This window comes from Rhinolophus ferrumequinum, chromosome 22 (assembly GCF_004115265.2).
Source record: "Rhinolophus ferrumequinum isolate MPI-CBG mRhiFer1 chromosome 22, mRhiFer1_v1.p, whole genome shotgun sequence".
Classification (NCBI taxonomy): Eukaryota; Metazoa; Chordata; class Mammalia; order Chiroptera; family Rhinolophidae; genus Rhinolophus; species Rhinolophus ferrumequinum.
In genome coordinates this window covers 7,619,679-7,642,133 of record NC_046305.1, presented here as the reverse complement: position 1 = coordinate 7,642,133, position 22,455 = coordinate 7,619,679, and the positions used below count along the sequence as shown (strand labels likewise).

General features: G+C 40.0%; 1 protein-coding gene across 3 annotated transcripts in view; it reads right to left on the bottom strand.

Annotated features, from left to right (window-relative positions):
• Positions 1 to 22,455, bottom strand: part of DNM3 (dynamin 3) — a 387,192-nt gene that overhangs the window by 281,834 nt on the left and 82,903 nt on the right. For all 3 annotated transcript variants that reach the window (XM_033092677.1, XM_033092678.1, XM_033092679.1), the window contains exons 3-4: positions 19,669 to 19,818; positions 18,376 to 18,579 (exon numbers count right to left, since the gene is read on the bottom strand). In XM_033092677.1, coding sequence (XP_032948568.1) covers positions 18,376 to 18,579; positions 19,669 to 19,818 — 354 coding nt within the window. The remainder of the gene's footprint in view (positions 1 to 18,375; positions 18,580 to 19,668; positions 19,819 to 22,455) is intronic.

The following is a 22,455-nucleotide window of genomic DNA, read 5'->3' as shown; positions in this document are numbered from 1 at the left end:
CACATAAACTTAAATCTCTCCTTTTTGTCCACTTAAGCCCATTTTCTTCTTCTTCCTTGGCACACAGCTTAACTGTATTTCCAAATCTCCCTTATATTCAAGTTACAATCTCCCTTATAATCTTCCTGTGATTCAGTTCTAGCCAGTGGAATGTAAGCAGAAGTGAGATGTGCCACTTCTGAGCTTGGTCTATATAACTTCCCACACGTGCTCCTGCCTGCTCCTTTGTTTTCTACTTGCTGAATCTAACCATAATAAGTCCCTAAGGGTGACAAATGGAAGTATCCGGGTATCTGAATGATGTCATAGAGAAAAAAATACTACATGACCCTGACACTCCATCCGGGATAGACATATCTCCTGTTTGTATCATTACATGTTTCAGTCTACTTATGACTGTATAATAGTATAAACAGTTATACTATTGGAAGAAAAGAGTTGCCATCATGAAAGCCTGGCTTAGCAAGGTTAGGAAACAAGGAAACAAATACTGCAAGTTGGAAAGATGAAGAGTCATATTATGCACTAGCTATATATTTTGCAAACCTGCCTCATCTAATAACTTTTAAGGCAGACTAAGTACCTTATTAAAAGAAAAAAACTGTTGGAAAGAGCCAGAATGTTAATTTGTCTCGATTGTTCCTTTAAGAAAGATGAGTTCGCACAAGAAATGTATCAGTTTGCAAGCAGAAATAGAAAGGATTAGAGAGAATTTAGGGTCCTTTAATGGTTAAAAAATCCAATTGTTCTTGTAACTCAAACAATACAAGAATAGGTTGAAAAAGCTCTGAGCAGTCATGGTCCAGTAAGAATTTTCAGTTAAACAAAGGAGCTCAATGTTTTCTGCTGCTAGCTATGAAAGAATAACAGAGTTCAGACATACCTTTCTGTTGTAAACTACCATAAAACTGATAAATGAAACAATTGTTTTCATACATGAAACAATAGGTTGCAGGACTGTGATACCCGAGAGAAGAGAAAGTAAGCCATACAATGACCCAATTTCTGCTTGGAGGCAATTTCTAGACTACAGGGCAGGGAGGAAAAATCCAAAAAGATCCCAGCAGTCCTGCTGAGTTGAGGAGACACAGATTGGATTTCAAGGAGACAAAGACAGCTAGAATTTACAGGACAGTGTACTAGATAAAACGGAATTAGGAATAGGAAGCACTCTATAAATGTGCACAGGCGCCCCCTTGAGTCTTTGAACGTATGCATGCCTCAGGTAAAACTCCATATGGCTGAGCAAGAATGACTTCCAGGTAGCTCTAAACCAAACAATTCCCGGAGCTCATACAGGGCTGGGAATTATTTCATTCCCACCAGCTACAGTGGAGAGACATTGCTGAATTGGAAATGCCAGAAAGGGCAAACCTCAGTAAAGGTTACTGCAGACCCACCCTTTAAAACCTAAAAATGAGCTTCAGAAAATCAAATTGATCTGCAAGTAATGTAACTACTTGCTGAAACAAAGCCCAAAGCCCAACACATTTTTAAAGAATACAATAATACTCAACTCTTAACGAAGCCAAATTCAAAATATCCAGCATTCAAACAAAAATCACTAGATATACAAAGAAGGAAAAGGTGACCACGATGAGGGCGGAGGGGGGGAAATCAGTCAATAGACTCTTATATAGAAAAAATGGAATTTACAGATGACATTAAAATAGCTATTATAAATATGCACAAAATGTTAAGATATAAAAGAAAATGTAAAGATAATGAGTAAATAAAAGAATGATAGTTGAAAAAAATCTAAGTGATTTTATATCACAGATCCAGGAACTTGAAGAACACCAATCACCCACAGAAAACCACACCAAGGCACACCATAGTTAAATTTCTGAATACCAGCGATAAAAGAAAATCATAAAAATGGAGGGGAAAAATAAGACATACAAAGATAAAAGTAATTGTAGACTTCTAATCAGAAACTATTAAAGTGCAACATCTTTAAAGTGCTGGAAAATAAAAAGAAATGTCACCTAAAATTTGATACCAGTAAAGAAAATATCTTTCAGAAATAAAGGCAAAATGATGACTGTTCCAGACAAACAGAAGATGAGATAATTTGTTGCCAGAAGACCTGCACACCAGAAATGGTAAAGGACGTTTTTCAAAATGGAAACTCAAATCTATACAAGGGATAAAAATCTCTGGAAATGGGAAATATATGGGTAAAGCAGGATAGTTCTTTCTCATTTTTAATATCTATAAAAGACTATCGATTATTTACGAGAAAAATAAGGACCATAAATTCTGGGTGTCATTTAAAACATCTGTAGAGGACATAACATACGTTTTATATGTAGAAAGCTTTATAACACATGTAAAGACAAATAGCAAGATGACAGACTTAAATCCAACTATAAAGATAATTATACTGAATGTAAATGGTCGAAATACCACAATTAAAAGGTGGAGAGTGAAGTTTGGCTAAAACAGCAAAGTGAAATTATGCGCTAAACCACAAGAAACACTCTTTACGTATAAAGACATAAATAGATTAAGAATATGAGAAAGATATACAGTGAAAACACTAATCAAATGAAAGCTGGAGTGGCCATTTTAATTCCAAATGTAATAGATTTTAGAGCAAGAAATATTACTAGGAATAAACAGAGAGACATGTATAATGATACAGAGTTCGATTTATAAAGAAGATATGATAAGCTTAAATGCGTGAGCAACCTAATAACAGAGCCTCAACATACCTAAGCAAAAGTTGACAGAACTGAAGGGAGAAATAGACAAATTCACAAATATAGTTGGAGACATGACATTTCTATCTCAGTAATTGAAAGAACAAGTAAATAGAAAAACCAAGAGATATACAAGGCTTAAACAACACTACCAACAAACTTGACCTAAAGGACATCTATAGAACAAGCCACTCAACACAGTCTTTCCATATGTACACTGCTCGTTTATCAAAATGGACCATATCTGGCGCCAAAAACCAAAATTCAATACCTTTATAAAAGGAAGAAAATCATACAAATATTAATATCAGAAAGTTCTCTGGAAAATGCCCCAAATGTTAGGAAATTAAACAACATATTTCTAAAGTACCACGGGTCAAAAGGGAAATTTTAAAATGTTTTAAACTGAATAAGATAAAAGCACAAACATATCAAAATTTGTAGCGGAGAGCTAATTAGCTTTATAACATTACTATTACCAAATAAGAAAGCTTTAAAACCAATTATCTAAGCTTCGATCATAGGAAGCTAGAAAGAGAATAGCAAAGTAAATCCAAACTAAGCAGAAGGAAGGAAAGAATAAAGTGGAAGTAAATGAAACAGAATCAGATAAACTCCCTACCTATTACCAATTAAACCAAATGCCAATGCTTTGAAAAGGTCAATAAAATTGTCCACTTGCTCTCTCTGACACCACATTACTCTGCAACTCCTGCCAGGGAAACAAAGCGAGAATAATTCAAAAGCATGTGATTGTAAAGAAAAGGGCAAAACTGTCTTTATTCACAGACAGCAAGCCTGTGTATGTAGAATATTTTAAGGAATCTGCCAAAGGCTACCAGAACTATTAAGTGATTTAACCGAGATCACAGAATATGAGGTCAGAACACAAACATAAATTGCACACATTTACATACTGATAATAAAACATTGGGGGGGGGAATGTTTAAACACTATTTACGATAGCATCCAAAAACATAATATACATGAGGATAAGCTTGATACAATATAGGCAAGACATGTATGCTGAAAACTATAGTATACTACTGAGAAGACCTAAATAAATGAAAAGAAATACCATGTTCATTGACGGGGACAATCAAGACTGTTAACTCAACTCTCTCCAAATCTGTCTATAGGGGCGCTGTCCACAAGACCTCACTGAAATAATGGAAATGGTCTATGCATTAGCTTTCCAGTGGCGAAGCCATTGACCACATGTGGTTATTGAGTACTGGAAGTGAGGTGTGGCTGAGGAACTAATTTATTTTGTTTTGTTTCATTTTAATTAATGGTAACTATAATTTTAATAGCCGCACATGGCTAATGGCTAGCACATTAGACATCATAAGTTACAGATTTAATGTAATTCCAAACAAAACCCCAGTAAGATTTTTGTCAAAACTGACAAGCTAACTAAAAATGCAAATGAAAAGCCAAAGTACCATTATAACCAAAGCAATGAAGAAAAACATCTTGTACTATCTGATCTCAAGGCTTACTGTAAAGCTACAATAATTAAGACAGTGTGGTATTGGCATAGAGATAGACACACAGATCAATGGAACAGAATAGACCACACACACACACACACACACACAGGTTTTGGACAAAGATGCCAATGTAATCCAATGGAGAAAGGAAAGCATGCACAAAATAAATGGTGCAGAAACAATCGTACACACATATGGAAAATAATGAACTCTGACCCTCCCTTACTTCACCCCATACCCCCCAAAAAGATCACAGACCTAAATTTAAGGTTAAAAACGACAAGATTTCTGGAAGAAAACAGGACAAAAACCCTCACAAACTTGGCTTAAGAAAAGACTTCTTAGAGAGGATTAAAAAAGAATATGGATCCTATTTTAAAAATTAATAAATTGCACATGATCAAAATTAAAACTTGTTTTTTTTAAAAGATATGGTGAAAGAATACTTTTAAAGTATTTGCCTTGCATGATATTTGCCTTGCATGACAAAACAATTTGTACCAGGATGTATATTTGTTTAAACTTCATAACTGAAGACTAAGGAAACAAACAACTTCAAATAGGCAAAAGATTTGAACAGACGCTTTACAAAAGAAAATTTATGAATGGCTCACAAGGATGTGAAATGATGCTTGGGATCATGAGTCATCAGGGAAATGCAAAGCAACTCACAGATAATGACTACAATTAAAATAAAGTTAAGGATACCAAGTGCTGGCAAGCACGTGGAGCAAAGGAAACACTGGTACGTTGCTGCTGGGAATAAAAATTACACAACCACTTTGGAGAAGAGCTTAGTGGTTTCTTAAAAATATCAAACACACACTTCCCCAGCAATTCTACTCTTAGGTATTTTCCCGAGTGAGATGGAAACCTATGAACACAGAAAACCTGTACGCGAATGTTTATGGCAGCTTTCTTTGTAATCAACCCAAATTGGAAAAACAACAAAACAAAACAAAACAAAAACCCTGAAGCTCCATCAACAGGTGACTGGATCAATAAAATGTGGCAGATCCACACAGTGAAATATTTACCAATTTAAAAGAATGAACTACTGAGAAAGGCAAGAGCGTGAGCGACGCTCCAAAATGTTACACTGAGCAAAAGACACCAGGCACCAAGGGTACTTACAGTATGAGTCTATTTTTATGAAAATCTAGAAAAGACAGATCGAACTTAGAGTGACAAAACACAGACGAGGGATTTCCTGGAGCCAGGAGTGGGGGCCGGGGTGGGACTGATTGGAAAGGAGCACAAGAAAACCTTGTGATGGTCTTGTTCTTTGTCTCGATTGCAGTGAGAGTTGCGTGGGCGTGTGTCAAAAGTCCCAAACTTCCTGTTAAAAATACATACCTCCCTACACAAGCCTAACGTCTCAGGTAGCCTCACAGTAAGCACGGTACGCTGAGAGAGAGGAGCTGGGAGAAGGGTATTTATTGGCGATAAGGAAACAAAGAAATAAAACATTTAAGGCCAACATCCAGGAAACAGCTTTGGGTGCAGTTACTTGTCCACGGAGTTTACTATATGCAGACAGTTCAGCTGACTGAGTTTTTTTTTAAAAAAAAAAAAAGAAACTGTAGCCCCAAAGAAACAAAAAGCCTGGCCTGAGAAAGTCTTGGATAGTTTGAGTGTTAAAATCACCTTTCTGGCCCCAAGTCTTTACAAGTAGGGAGCAGGTGTCCAAGCTGTGCGTAATCCCCTTCCATTCAGCTACGTCACACAGCAGGACGGACAAGGAAGAAAGTCTCTGGGAGAACCGAGGACGAGGGACAAAGGAGTTCCTCCCAGAAGGCACACTTAGGACTTAATCGGGAACCTCGTTTCACTGGGGGCGGGGGAGGGCGCTCAGCGCCTGCCCAGGAGTCCTCGTGGTTGTGGGCCTGGGACGGTTATGAGTCCCTGCTCTTCCTTTCCTCGGGCAGGAGTTTCTATCACAGACAATAACTACTGATGCGCCCCACAAAGCCCTCAGCAATCTTTCTGGAATCCTGAACAGACACCTCAGATAGCCGACTGCTGACCACGCAATGTCCTGGTCCAGACCCCCATCCAGGGACTCTGTCAGCACAGGAAAAAAACCAGCTGGTGTTATTAACTAGGGACCAGTTAATAACACCAGAGTTCTCTCTTTGAAGGTCACCCTTCACTTCACTCAGAAACCGAATCCAAGCTCCTCTGGTCATCTGTCCTTTTCTGAACAGGAATTTCTCCTGCAGCAAAAGTTTCCATTAAATCCATCGGCTCTGCTGGGACCTACCAAATAGGCAACATTATTTGCATCATGTAGATCAACCAGGCACCATTATGAGAAACTGTATGTGTTTACACACACACACCACACACACACACACACACACACACACACGTGCATAGGTAATACAACTGCTCTTTGAAAGAGCGGCTCTAGTTTTGTTCATCATGATGGGTGATAAAGGTGACAACACATAGATTGTGTGAGGAGCCTTGTTGGCAACACTAAGAAAAGCCAGGCAAGAAGGGCGTGGAAAGCAAGGGTTAACTTGGCAGGGTTAAGAGATTTCAGTTGAATAGCACTACACTTCCTGAAACTGCTAAAACTATTGGGTTTTTTAAAGTCTTTTATAACACAGATTTCTTCGCGAAAAATAACTTTGCATGCCTGAAACTCAATAGCCACAAACCCACTTTTTGACCCATGAAACAAAAAATTAATTTTGTGTAATACTTTCAAACTGCCGGGCACTTTCTAAGTACTTTGCAGATATTAATTCATTTAATGTCATACCAGTTTTATAAAGAAGGTATTATAATTATCCTCATTTGACAGATGAGGAAACTGAGTCATGGAAAGATGAACAAGTTTGCCCACGATCACACCACTAGTAAGTGGTGGAACGAGGATTCAAACTCAGGCATTTTGGCTCCAGAGTTTGTGCTATTAAACACTAGGCTGTACTGTTTTAAAATGTAATTTTTATGTCCTGTGCTTTTATTGATATAATTTCTTATTAAGGCAAAGTTTCTTTAAAATGTTTCTTGGTTATTTTAGCAGAACAGCTTGTACTTTCATTCCAGCAAGCTGCCCACTTCCTCCCCTTTCTGCTGTTCCGCCAATCCTTTCCACTGTGCCATCTGGAACCATCTTTATTGTCACCAAATTGCTCCAACACACTCACGCTCAGGTCTAAACAATAGCTCCCACTTCCTTGCCATCACTTAAACCCGGTTCTCTCCCTCACGCCTTTCGGGTGGGGATGGTATATTTTCCCAGGCTCCACAGAGCCAAGGCTGGAAGAAAAGAGAGTGGAAGCTAATGAAGTTTTCTTACTCCTCAGCGTGGCTGCAAACTGAAATCTTCACGTAGAAACATTTCTTTGGAGCCTTACGTCACCTGGCTACAGCCTCCTTATTGCTGTCATCTATCAGATACCCAGACACCCATCTTCAACACACACACACACACACACACACACACACACACACACACACAAGAAGGATTCAGCATCATGCTATTCCTCACTACCCTTAGTTCCTCCATTATCTGAGCAGCTTCAGAACTGGACAACATACACATCCACTTCTCTTGAAGTGTTCAGTTTCTTGACCTCTTCTACTCAATGACTTTCACCTGCGTGCCATTTTAGCAATTTCCTCCCAGGACCACATCCTGGACACGTATAACCTGGACCTGTTCCAGCTGTAAATCATAAACTCTAATACTCTGCTCTCTAACCACAAGCTCCTCTTCTTCCAATCCCTTTGCTCTCCTACTATGAATAATGCATGCTATTCTTCAGTCTCTTCCAGAACCCCATCCCTGAACCATCCCACTTCCCCCGAAACTTACAGGTCCTTTCTGGCTTCATTTTCTTCCCTTCCTCCAAGGATTTCACAGTCCATCTTTCCAAGGTTTATTTTTCCAATATCCTCAACTCTTTTGCCCACTTTGTCTTCCACCCAACAGATCCTTCAAAATTCTGACTCAAAAGCAATCCAACTATTTGCCTCTCCAGCCCCCTCGCTACTGAGTGTTTCTGGGACTCACACAAGGCTGGAGCTTGGTGTAGGTGGGCTCTGGGCCCAATGGGGTCCTGTAGTGTGGCCCACCTTCTCCTTCTCCCTTTCCCACAGCGACTGCTGAAAATACCTTTCTCCTCAAACATCTTACACAACCCCCTTCTCTCCTATCCTCCTTTCCGCCCTCCCTTCCCCCAGTTTTTTCTTAGCGGATAGCCTTGCTTCCAACTTAGAGAGAAAAATCGACGTCAACAAGCAATAAATTCTTCAAATGCCTCTCCAGATATCTACAAATTAAGCACTATCTGCATGTACTTGCTTATTTCACTCTTATCTCAGTGGAAGAAACAGTTCTCCTTCTATTCAAGGTACAGAACAAGCACTCAAGAAATGCTGGAGAGAAAGAACAGAGGAAGGGAAAGGAAAAAAAGGAAGAGGGAGGGAGAGAAGGAAGATGGGAGAGAGGGAAGGAGGGAGGGAGGGAGAGAGGAAAGGAAGGAGGGCAGGAGGGAGGGAAGGAAGGAGGGAAGGAGGGAGGGAGGGAGGGAGGGAGGGAGGGAGGGAAGGAGGGAGGGGAGAGAAGGATTCTGAAGTCAGCCAGGGAGAATGAAAGTCTTACAGAAATTCAGAAGAGTTTTGTTTGGGGTTTTTTAACGGTAATATGTTATACGAAAAAACTGCCCACATAATAACTTTATGGACCTGGTTTGTAGAATATGTTTATAGGGTGACTTTTAAAGAGCTACTACTATGCTAACGGTAATGTTACAAGCTCATGATCACATCAGAATTCAGGAGGAGTGAGACTTCATTGTACAGGTGACCATTAATAGTGTTTAAATGTATTTGAATGTTGAAAGAAGAAAGACACGAGAACAAAATTGTTCTTTAATACTAAAGCCATTTTAATTAAATATTTCCACCTTGAATAGCCATGCAACCCATTTATATATTAATATAATGAGAATTCCTGAGAAAAGATTCATATCTCTAATTTGCCATTAAATTAAGAGAGAGAATGTGTCTTATTGCTTTCTTACATACTTTTTTAGACTTTCTCATAAATAGTTATTTCCTTCCCACATTCAAATTTCTACATTCAATTTCCACAAAGAACAACGCAGGGAAATTTTAGGTATGTTCAGGCAACGTCCTTATAGTGACCCCCAGTGGCAAAAGGGATGAACATGTCAGTTTTAATAATCCACATTTAAATGAACTTAACACACAGATAAAATCCTGATGACAATCACAAGTTCCGTTTTTGAATGTCAACTATAACTGAAACAAATCAATAAATAATTTTATAAAATAACAAGTTCCATTTTCATAGCATATTCACTTTTGGCAAAGTGCCTTCACACTTTTCTCTTTCATTCCTATTTTTAAAAAAGAATACACACCCACACACACACATATATTCCTTCATACTCATGTTCTAAATTTATTCTCTTTCACAGCAAAATTCACAATAAAGTTCATTTTATCTTTCCCAATAAGAGTATCATATCAAAGAGTATATACTTTTATTAAAAAGTTTTACTTGTAATGAGAACTTTTACGATCTACTGTCTTAGCAACTAGAAAAGTTTTGGTTAAGCCTCTGAGATGAATATTTTGGTCAGGTTTCCAATTCTAAGAGTCAACAACTCCTAGAATTGAATAAATTGAAAATGATGCCTAAATGACATATATAAATCTCGATGTAACTTTAGGTGTAATTCTAAGGCTCAGCATACATTTTAAAAGCTCAAAGGGAAGCTTTCCTCTAGACTTGGGCAAGGCTCTTTATCAACTTACAAATGAACCACTCTCTTTGTAAATGGGTTGATTTCTAACATGAGATTTAACAGACCTACTTGAATTGCATATGCATGAAACTCTGAAAACTCAAGTATACACAACGCAAAATAGCGACATAAATGTGGACTGTGCATCTGTAATTCCTAGACTTCAGAGTAATATTACGGTGATGTATTCCCCTCACCTCCTATCAAAATTCTGATTACATAGGATTATAATTTCTCTGTGGCCCCTGCTTGCTTTAGAGCAGACATGTACATACTTAGTATTAGGTCGGTGCAAAAGGAATTGTGGTTTAAAAGGTTAAAAATAATTGCAAAAACCACAATTACTTTTGCACCAACCTAATAGATGCTTAATTTAAAAGAATGATTGATTGAACAGAGTTGATGTAAATTTTTCAAAGACTACAAACCTTTTGGCTTTAGCCTCTGTTCTTAGCACTTTCTCCACTTAAAAAAAAAAAAAAAAGATCAATTGATTCTGATTCTGAGTCTCACTCATGTTAAAAATAAGCTCCCCCCAAAAAAATCCCTTAAGAAGTCAAAACATGGCTTCTATATGCTAAGTTATTTTCTTCTTAAAGTATAATATATCTTCACACATATTAATGGATTCAATTACTATCAGATAGGATTTGGGCTCTCAATGCAATTATTTAACATCTATTAGCTTTTTTAATCTGGTCAAATATTTAAGCTAAGAATTTCAAGGTAACATGGGAATTCCACTGGAAGGAAAGAACAGCTGCAGAGACAGATATACTGGGTAGAAAATAGGTTTTCTCCATGGATTGCTCTTATATTTGCATTTTATAAATATATGCATCATATTCTGAATGCTGACTTAATGCCTGATGCTTGAAGCTTCTGCTCAGCTTAACAGCACCTCCAGCACGTGCATGACCAGACAGAGAAGTAGGCGTCTGCTAGATATCGCCAGAGTCAGTGAATATCGGTTTACACCACCATGGACTTTAACTGTTTCCAGATTGAAAAGGGAGACCTGTCAAAAGCCAGACGCTTGAAGAGGTGGGTTGAACACACCTCCATAAATAAAGAAAGGAGTCTGCCTCCAGCTTCGTGGTCAATTCACGAACTTCATCTCAAGAGAAAATGGTGGCCTCTTCCCAACAAGAGGTCTAAGACTTCTCTCGGAGTGATTTTTATACTCCAGGAAGACCTCTGGTCATGCTAGAGTCAGAAGTGAAATTCATTCACTGGGAAATAAATCACCATGAAAGGAATGTCCCGACACATTTGCCTCCGTCCTGAGGCCTTTGAACAGCCCTGTTGTAGACGACAAGCTGGATGGGTAATGCTGAAATACTGCTGGCCCCGAAGATAAAAGGCACAGTGAGAGTCTTCATGGGTAATGAACTCATGCTCAAGTAATAAATCAATACTGCTGTTGGGATTGACTCCGCTGCTTTCTATACCGAAACCGTGAGTGTCACATGACGATGAACTGCTCAGCTAAGGTATAGCAGTATGTATAAAACACACAGATGTCAGTGTCCCTTCTAGTCACATTGAAAAGCAGTGTAAACGTGGTGTCTTTATTATAGGACCATTAGAACCTAGCAGCACAGGTGGATGTTATACCAGAATGAATAAACTCAATATGATAAAAGCTATCTCTCTACCAATCGATCTAACCAACTAACCCCATCTGTATCCATAGCCTTTGCTTTTCCTACTGTTAAAATGGAGAAACAATCCAATCCTCTCCTACTCCCATGGGTTCCCTTCGTTATATCCTCTGTCCCCTTAGTCAAGTATTTTTCTCGTCTATTTATCCAGGCTTTATCCTGCTTCTACATTTATCCCATCTCTGTCCTTCATCCCCAATTTTATCTGTCTTCTAGAACATCCTCGCCCACACACAAACATGCTATAATAGCTCCCATCTTTCAGAACCATTCTCTTGATCTTACACTACTAGTGTCCCATTTTTCTTTTTATCTCTATAGTGAAACTTGAAAGAGGGGTCTCTACTCTGTTTCCACTTCCTCACATCTAAGCCTCTTTTGAACCTTCTCTAGAAAGACTTTCCTACCAAACCCTTCTTATCGAGGTCACCAATGACTTTCATGTGCCAAATCCAAGGGTCAATCCTCTACCTTCATCTCCATGAGGCGATGAGAACATAATAGTATGATTGAGATACAAAGACTGGAGATAATCATGATTTAGACCAAGTTCAAGGCTGCTTTGCTTCTATTTACTACTGAATCTTCCAGCCAGCCGTGGAGAGGATTCGTGGGCTGAGAATACAAGTGACCGAGGGGAGGCTGCTTCCCGGCGTCTCCCTGGTTCCCCACAGAGGAGCCTGTAAGGTCTGAAGTTGAACACAGCCTGTGAGGACCGGGCCAATTGCCAAGCCAGACGTGCCGCTTCATTACGAAGGAAGCTCAGCCTCACTCCCCCTCGTTACCAAGGCCTGTGCTCCGTTTCTTACTGTGGTGTTGAGCCTCCACGAGTGTCTGAGCAGTAGACTCGGCCTTGACCGACCAAATCCCCTCCTTCATCTCCCAGCAGTGTCGGACACAGCTGATCACAATGTCCTTTTTCAAACCCTCTTTCCAAACCACGGCGTCTAGAAGACCCTTGGTTCTCTGCCACCGTGCAATCGCCTCCGCTTTTTCTCCTTCCATGTACCCGGGCTATTTCCTCGGTCCTTCTTCTCTTCTCTGTCTACATTCATCCACTACATGACTTCAACTCAACGAGTCTCAAGGAATGATACCATCTGAATCACTTCCCTAGGGCTGTCACAACAAATTACTACAAACGGGTGGCTTAAAACAACTTATTTTCTCACAGTTCCAGAGGCCAGACGTCTGAAATCGGGGTGTCAGCAGTGCTGCAATCACTCCCTCAAAAGACTCTCACGGAGGAACCTTCCTCGCTTCTTCCAACTTCTGGTGGCCCCTGAAGTCCCTCAGCTGTGGCAGTAAAGTGCCAACCTCTGCCTCCTGCCTTCACTCCTTCCCTGCGTCTGCCTCTCCAATCTCCCTCTCTTTCCTCTAACAAAGACTGGCCATTGGATTTGGGGTCCACCGTAAAACCAGGATAATCTCATCTGAAGATTCTTAACTTAATTACATCTGCAAAGGCCCAATTTCCAAATACCAACACATTCACAGGTATGGAGTGGGGGTTAGGCCTTTGACATATCTTTTGGGGGGATACCGTTCAATTCACTACTCCATGTCTAGGCTGCTATCTCCCGGATTCATAACTCCATCTTGAAACTCTCCCTGAAATTCCAGTCTCTCGCATCACTACTTAAGCATCTCAAATCGTAGATGTCCAAAATAGAACTCTGGGTCCTCCCCAAACATGTTCCTCTCCTACTATTCCTAATTCTAGTAAAGGGCAACATTGTTTAGCCTGTTCCTTTGGTTAAAACCCTTGGCACCATCCCTGACTTCTCTCTTTTACTCACAGCGAACCATCAGTAACCTGTCAGCTCTACTTTCAAAACACACCTTGAATCTGACAGCTTCTTCCCTCTGTATCATTACTCTCTTATTCCACATCAGCTCTCTCCCCACTGGACCTCTTGGAAGGAACAAACAAACTGCTCTCCGTGTCACTACTCACGCTCCTCTTTTAGGCATTTCTTCTCCCAGCAGGCAGACTGACTTATGAAAACATAAATCAGCTCTTCTCTCGCTACACGCAAAACTCTCCAGTGGCTGGCTCATCACACTCTGAACACAATACAATCTTTGTCATGGCCCAGAAGACCCACGGGATGTGGGGCCAGCCTACCTCTCTCTGATGGCGAAAGCTGCTACTCCCTTCCTCTCACTGTGCTCCGTCCTCAATCGCCTCCTTGCTGTTCCTGAACTTGTCAAGCCTGTTCCACTTCCAGCCCTTTGTACTTGCCATCCCCGTTGCCTAGAATGTTCCACCTCTGAAACTGACAGGGCCCGTTCCCTCATTTAGCAGTTCTCTGCTCAAAGCTGGTCCCCTAGACCATCTGTTCAGAATAGCATTTCCCAGTCACTCTCTCTTCCTTTACCCTGTTTTATTTTTCTATCACTACCTGACATTATACAAACCTGACATTAAAATACTGTTTACCTGTCATCTGCCTGTTTCCCTCATTAGAATATGAGCACCATAAGGGCAAGACTTTTGCTTTGTTCACCATTATATTCATGATGCTTAGAACGGTGCCTACCGCTTAGTAATTGCTCATTAACTATTTGTTGAATGAATGAACAAGCAACAAGAATGAGCTTTTAAAATTAGTTAAAGCAATGTAACCCTGTTAAAAACTGATATGACAAAATGTTAATCACATTGAAGCCATTGGAGATAATTTTCACTGAGTGCATTTGGGGAATACGGAAGAAGTATTCACGTGAGAATATAAACATGAATTCTTCCAAACCAATTCTTCTTCCAGCATGTATAACGTTTGCGCTAGAAATCCAGTCTTTAAGTTTGTCTAAAGGTCTGTTTCTTAGATTGACACAGAGATAGTCTAATAAATCTCTGCCTTACAACAAAAGAATTATAAAGCAAAACCTAATTCAACATAACTTGAACGATGTTTCACCATGTTTAGTACCATAAAACTTCATTAAGCAGTTTTCACTCCAATAGTATAAAATTCAAATGTGTGTTCATGATTATCCCTGAATGAAGTGTCTAAAACACATTTGGTATGAGAAACTTGGAGGACACAATGGCACACTAGACCTACTGATAGCAGAGAGACGTGAGCTCCGTCCTGCTTCTACTACTTACGAGCGTCTGACCGTGAACAAGTTCCACAGCCTCTGTCAGTGCCTCCTGTGATAAACTGGGCTTGCCACCCACCGAACACGATACGCGTGGTTCGAACACATGACACAGTGTGATTACACAACTCGCTTCACTTGGCTTACCTTATGCTGTGAGCCAATCACAGCCCCTAAAATATGAAATGATCATTTCGTACAGCAGGTCTTCTGTAATGCGTTTCTGTGGGGACATCCATGATCTCACATATAAGAGACTTTGTTGTGCCATACGAACAAAGACTTTATTTTTAAAAGTGGTGGAGACTCATGAAAATTATCAGAACTACGTACTGAGCATGTACCCAGTCTAGTGTCCGCCCAGGGGTCCAGCACAGAAATCTGACACTACGGACCGTGAGCCCTCGGCCTGGCTCAGGAGACGCCTCCTAAATGTCTGCTGAACAACAAATTGATGCACTAACTAACCGAGGCAGGGATGGAATTCTTAATGGATCTGAGGAGAAACTCCAAAGAGCTGGAGGAAGGTCCCCTGAGAGGAACCCATGCAGTCTCCATGCGGAGACTGGGAATCCCAGTGTGCCAAGTGTAAAGCTATGAGCAGCTGCGGGCACAAAGCCTAAACGCATCAGGCCAAGCCAAGGAGAGCCTCCACTCACGCTCCCCCAGCCCCATCAAGCTAAGGTCTTCTTTCACCTACAGTTCCCCTAGCAATTTGCAGGTGGATCTGAAATTGTCTGTTTTTTAGGATACGTTACTAAAAGACTCAAAATGATTCTATTACAACTCTAAGTGTTATCAAGCTTCATTAATTCATATCAGTGTAGGCAGCAGTGTGGACTACAGAAAGCTACAGATTATTTCACAGGTTTATTGTCACTGTAAATTATGTACTATAAGTAAAATAACCAAGACACGTCCTTGGAATCTTTTCAAGAGGAAAATAATTGCTGGCATTTGGTTGGCCATTCAGAGGTAGAATGATCTTTACAGATCAATGTATCTTAATGATCATAGCAACCTTCTGAGATAAGGTTTACTATAATTTCATTTCCTTTTAGAGATGAGGTAATAAGGTTCACTGAAGTTCAGTAACTTGCCCAAGGATATACAACCAGGCAGTGACAGATGTGCTTCCAACCCTGCGGTCTTGCATCTACACCATTTAATAAAGCAATTAATCGAGGAGTGGTCCGATGAAGTAGAGGAGGGGTGACCACAACTGGATTATCTGATTGTGGGCAGCACCCGAGTAAACTTCCTCACCCCAAAAGTGGACCCCACCCCAACTGACCGCACATTATTCTGGGGAAACTAAAACCAAAGTATGTACGGGCACTTTGAAAAGTTAAAACTACAAAAAAAAATAAAATAAAATAAAATAAAATAAAATAAAATAAAATAAATTTTTAAAAACTACTCTATAGGGAAAAATATATGTCGAACATTATATGATTCTGATGACTAGGAGTTTGACCTGGGAAAGAGCATAGCCAATGCCCTTGAAGTTTTATTAGAGAATCTCATTTAGTCAGTAAAAACGTTTTTCACAAATGAGGCAAAAGATAAGCTTGAGCTTCGTCTAGCCACAAATTTGTGACATTCTGCATATATGAGGAGAATAATTCATCATTAAACCTGTTTTAATATAAAACAGATATAAATATTTCCTAGCATTATAGTACTATTTCGTAAAAGCTTTCATTTTGGATATCATTATGCAAATAAGTTAATATGAATTTACCAACATACACGTCCTTCCCAAGTATCTATTCAAAAACACCCAAGTCCTGCTTAGGTGAAAATGGCCTTAATTTAGTACAAAGTAGCTACTGCCTAAAATAGACCACCTCTCAGAAAACTATATAATTGTGCACCTTGATGGGTTAGATTATATAATTCGGGTACCTTGAATAAAAAATAGTCCTCTGTTATCTAACTAGGTCATCGTCTTAAGGCCAGGGTAGAACTTCAGGAAAGACGTACATGACGTGGTGAGAACAGGCCACTCGCATGGGAAGCCAAATCAATCACAAAGACTAACTGCAGTACAGATGCCACGGCCATTTTTCCCTCATCATCCCAATTCAAATGTCTTTTATATGAAAACGTCCTCATTATTAAAGTTATACAAGATCAAACTGAGGCATACTGCAGTGGAAGAAGAAACGGTGGAAGAAGGACCGCTAAAAAGGCAAAGACTCCATAAAGACAACAAGAGCACTTCAAAAATTAACTTTCGCAGAACGCTGGAAACGAACCAAAGGCTTGCAACAAACTAAGGGGCATTTATTCAACAACAGTGCTGACTCTCAGTGAAGACAGTGAAATCTGTGGTGTTTGAACTTTCCTGATTCCCATTCCGCTTCCTTTAGCCTTGAAAACCCAGAATCCCACAGCCACAGCGAAAACTAGCGGCTTCCCCAGGCACCTAATGGTAAAGAAGCCCACTAGTCAGTGAATCCCATTCAGGCAGCCACAGTCGTCCGTCAGCTTTTTAGTGCTCGGCTCTTATATCTGAATGAGCAGCAAAAGACCACCAATCATTTGAAAAAAGTCTCTGAGAGCAAAGACGACGACCAAACAACCAGAGAAAGTGAACTCAGAGACACTGTAGATTACAAAAGGAAACCTCAAAAAGTTCTCATTAAAATCCTTAGAGAGGACATCGCATGAGAAACCAAGAGCTGAATGTATTGAAAAAGAAATACCGTTCACAAAATAGGAGAATGCTGGTGGAACTTTGTAAATGAAAACAGAAATGAACATTTTATTAGAGGAGCTGAAGATAAAGTTGAGTAAATCCTGCAAAAAGTAGAAAAAAGAGACGAAGAAACAGAAGATTAAAAAAATAAGGATTCATTCAGGAATTCTAACATGCTAATAATAAGAACTCCAGATAAAGAGAACAGAGAAAATGGGGGCAATTGATTAACAAAAAAGAAGAATTCCTAGAATTGGGAACATGCATCCCATATTGACAGAGCACATCACCGAGTACCCTCCCAGAATTACTTTAAACAGACACACACACAGACCCATCACTGAGGCCTCTGAAAATAAACTGTTATTACTCAGCTCAGAGAAAGAAGAAAGAAAATTTAACCAACGTAAATAAGGGACTTTTCTGGATTCTACAATGCCAATAACAGATAAAGCCCTGCTTTTATATATATATTTATGTCAAATAATTTTAAGCTAAATAATATGTTACATGCATTAAAAGATCTTCCTGTTTTAAAGAAACAAAACAAACAAAAAACAGAGGTTATTTATTGGGAGTATATACAGGTAACTCCTATAATAACTATGGAGACTTTCTGAATTCTGTAACAGAAGTTTATTTTGTTGGCTTTTTAAAATAAGTAGTTCATGAAGATTAGTCTATGTTCTTGGACCTCAGTTAATCTTACATTTATTTACACAGGTTTAGACTATATTCCCGAGGTATTTTTCTTTCAGTGTCTCCAATACAAAAGCTCTAACAATATTAATCCATAGCTAATTTAATGAACAATGAACTTAAGTTATGAGAATTCGTGTTACCTTGAGATGAACCCCACTCTTGACATGTTCAACGAATTCCCTTTCATCTGCTGGGCCGCACACTCACCTTGGGGATCCACATCTTTAGCTAGCTTCAGTGCATCTGAGTTTGCAAGGTCGGTGTTAGCTGGGGTCACGGCCAAAATCAGACAGTTGTCCCGCGAGATGAACTGCATAATCATCTCTCGGATCTGATGCTCAATATCTATGGGCTGATCCCCGACGGGCACTTTAGTAATTCCAGGTAGATCGATAAGGGTCAGATTTAACACTGCGGAAAGGAAAAGACGTCTTACGTGCAGGCTGAGTGCTCACAGATATCAACACTGCAGAACCATCTGACACTTGAGTGCAAAGAAAACACGCTGCGCTTTATGACTTGTGTATCTGAATAACCCCAATTTATGTATGGAGCACAAAAAGCACAGAACACAAAATGGCTTTGCGAGTTTTCTCTATTTTTAAGATATGCTGTGCTATGCAAATGATCGTTTTCACATCTTTTGAAAGGCACTGATTTGCATGCCTAAAAGTCTCCTCGGGGAGCTGTCATATCCAGAACTAGGGGGCTATATCAAAACACTAAACAATATGTGCACATGCTGTCTGCCCGTCTTGTGTACTGCGTTCCCTTCAAATGGTGTAAAGGTTCTCAGGGTAGAATTAGTTCTTCCTTTCAAAAGCATCCTGTTATTTACAGCCACTTGGCCTATCAGAAGCTGTGAGACGTCTTTGGCAGCCGGACTCACTCAGGAGAGCAGGAAACTACCTCTGCGTGGTGACTCCAGCCCCAGCCTGGACCTTGTCCTGTCTGCACATTGGAAAAGCAACGGAGCTGGACAGAAGATTACCGATTAAAGTCTGCCCAGCCAAAAACTGAGTCAGAATAGAGGCTATTCTGTATCGCATGCCGTGAACTGGTTAGCTAAGCTATGAGTTGCTCATTCCTCAGGAAAAGAGCAAATAGGATATCAGGCTGCCAGAAAATCCAGTAGGAAAATCCAATAAGAAAAGTCTCAACCCTAGTCCCCTGCACCTCTAAGATTTTGGCAAAGACTGAACATAGTGAAAATGGAAGTTTTCATGCATACCTTTTTGGAATACTAAAGTTTAAAAGAAACAAAAAAGAAAAATTTTTTAATGACTTACTCAATTCTGATCTTTTAAAACGTGGTTACCTCCTCCTGCCTCCCCATAAATATATACATGAGCTCTTTGAACCATGCCACGTATGGCAGTATCCATAGAAACCTGGTACTTTTTGAGAGAACAAACCATCTCCCATACAAATAATGCATATTAATTAATGAGGTCAAAATTTTTTGAGGGCAAGAATTAGAAATTTTGTTATTTAACTTACCATGTGGGGAACAGACTCGTAAATTAATTGGTATGGAGGAAATGCCTTTATTCATTCCAGTCACTCGATCTGTTTCTGCTTCAATCTCATGGCGAACTTCCTCAAAATCTGTAAATTTTTTTCCTTTGCAATGTAGAAATTCAGCATATTCTATGAAAGACAAATTAAGACAGCCTAAAATTCATGCACTTTTGCAATAATTACAAGGAAACAACGTTTCCTTAATTACAAGTCACAGTATCCAATATTGTGTCTTAAACCATCCAAAGAAGCAAATACAGCAGTTACTGAGAAGTACAGGTAATACTTTAGAAATGTTAAACATAGTACAAATGCTAAGAATGCTAAGTTTGCTAATTTTCAGACAAGCAATGAAGTACTGTAAGCAGTCATTAAACCATCTAGACTATTAAATAATTTAAAGAGAATTTTGGTAAAAATTATAAAACATGCCACAGCATCTGACTGTCAAAGAAATTAGATCTAGGGTACCCACAAAGCCTATCCACTAATCTTATTAACATGTCCTTTTTCAATGTCACCACTCTAGTGTGATGGAATGCTAAGTCCTGTCAATATAGCTTCAGAAGGCAAGAAGATAGAGAAGCAACATTTGTTTAATTCTTTAAAAAGAAATACTTATATGGAATATATTAGCTTTACAATATACTATTAAATACCAAGCAACTGCTCAAATTAAAAAGATATTGTCTCAAGAAAAAAAAGAGCATTATATCAAAGAAAATGTTTCCCTGCAATGTAAAATCTAAATATATATTTATTTATAGATAAATATAAATATATATATGTGCATATATATATATCTATAGTTATTTTAGAATTTGTCCTTCTGCCTACAGAAGGACAAATTCTAAAAGAACTATAGAAGCAGAAAATTCATTATTTAAATTTTAGTAACATCCTACCCAACTGTTGTACAATCAATTTCTATACCTGCCTCCAGAGGTATCAGGTGCATGATAAACAACACAAACTCCACATGGAAGCTGAGCCTACTGGGCCTAAGAATTTATTACAATTTTAACAAAGGAACCAGTCTTAATGGACATTTTAGTTTCTCTGTTAGCAAGCCAAGAATTGCACGTTCCGGAAAACAGCAAGCTGAGATCTGAACGCTCGTCCCCCAATGGTGACGGATCCACAACACTAAAGCTTCAACAGGCCTCAGACGTCTGGTCTCAAGGGAGGACTGCACATCTGTCATGCTCTTTCCTTCCCATGTTTGCTCTCGAGGTGCTGTTTCATTAGAATATAAGTTCGAGAGAGAGGAGAGGAGAGAGAGAGAGAGAGAGGAGACGAGAGAGAGAGAGAGCCCGTACTCTCTCACTCCATGGGGAGGTCAGGGCCACGTGAACATAAGAGCTCAAAGACAAGTAGAGGATAAAAATAGTAAGAAAAATAAAGGGGAACAGAAGATGTCAAATCACGGAAAACAAAGTTGATAAGTAAAACGAGCCATGCAGGATGTAGAGGAAATGGAATTGTACTTTGTAACTCGGTACATAATGTGGAAAATGCAGACGTGAGGCCGTATGGCTATTCGTAATTATTACCCGCAAAGCACCAATAAGATCTGCATCAGGGACCCCGTCAATCAGTAATTCAGGTAACACAGATGTGGCCATCTCTTGCTGCCACTAGATGGCGTCTACTTGTTTTCTGTGTTGGAAACTCACGCCCTTCAAGAAGGTTTGTAAAATCAATATTATGTTCAAGTTAGATTTAAATTCATTCCTGTACCCCTGAAAAATGCTTTATCTTAGAATTGAAAGTGTAGAATTGCCCAGGACCATCTGAAACCTCTGTGCCTTTTAAGGAGAGAGTCCTTAGGAATACAGACAGATGTAGGGATGTCTATATTCATATATTTATTGAGTTCCTACCTGCCAGGCCACTGTTTTAGAAATTGGGGATACAGCAGAGGGGAAAAAAAAGTAAGTCTCTAGCCTCATGACTCTTAAATTCTAGTGTGAAGAGACAGCAAACATGCACGTATGCCAGGCATAGGTGCTATGGAGAAAATTGCACAGTGAAGGGGATGTTAAATGCTGGGGTATTCTGTTATATGCTTTGGTTGGGACAGGCTTCTCTGATACGATCAAGTGAGCTTCCAGCCAAGACTCAGGAGGGAGGGAGCAAGGATGCCGCATGTAAGAGCACCCGGCAGAGGACCTGAAGCAGACGTGAGCCTGGAGTAGTGGAGCGAGAGCAAGGATGCCAGTGTGTCGGGACAGGGCACACCGAGGAGGGAGGGGGCAACCGAGGAGGGAGGGGGCACTCCGGGGAGGGAGGGGGCCGTGAGGTTGGGCCTGTGCCACAGGCCTGGGTGGTGGAGGGGCTGCGGGCCATTTGAAGGACTTTGATTGCTGTACCCCGAGGAAAGGGTAGACCCCTTGAAGGGTTGGGGGTAGAGGGGAAACATGATGCGACCTAGGCTTGAAATAAATAGCCGTGGCTGCTGCACTGGGAACAGACAGTGAGCAAGAGAGGAAGCTGGCTATTAGAACAATGGGGGCCAGAGCTGATGGGGCCTGGACCAGAGTGGCAGCCGTGGGAGTGCTGAGCTGTGCTTAAATGCTAATGTATTTTAAAGGAAAAGCCAACAGGATTTGCTGATGGATGAAAGGGGCCTATGGGAGAAAGAGCAGTCAGGATAACTTCAGGGAGTTGACCTCAGCGACGAGAAGGAGTTTGAAACAGAAAAGACTGACAGGAAGAAGTTGGAGGGATGGGGGTTGGGAATCAGGAGTGTGTTTCGGGACCTTG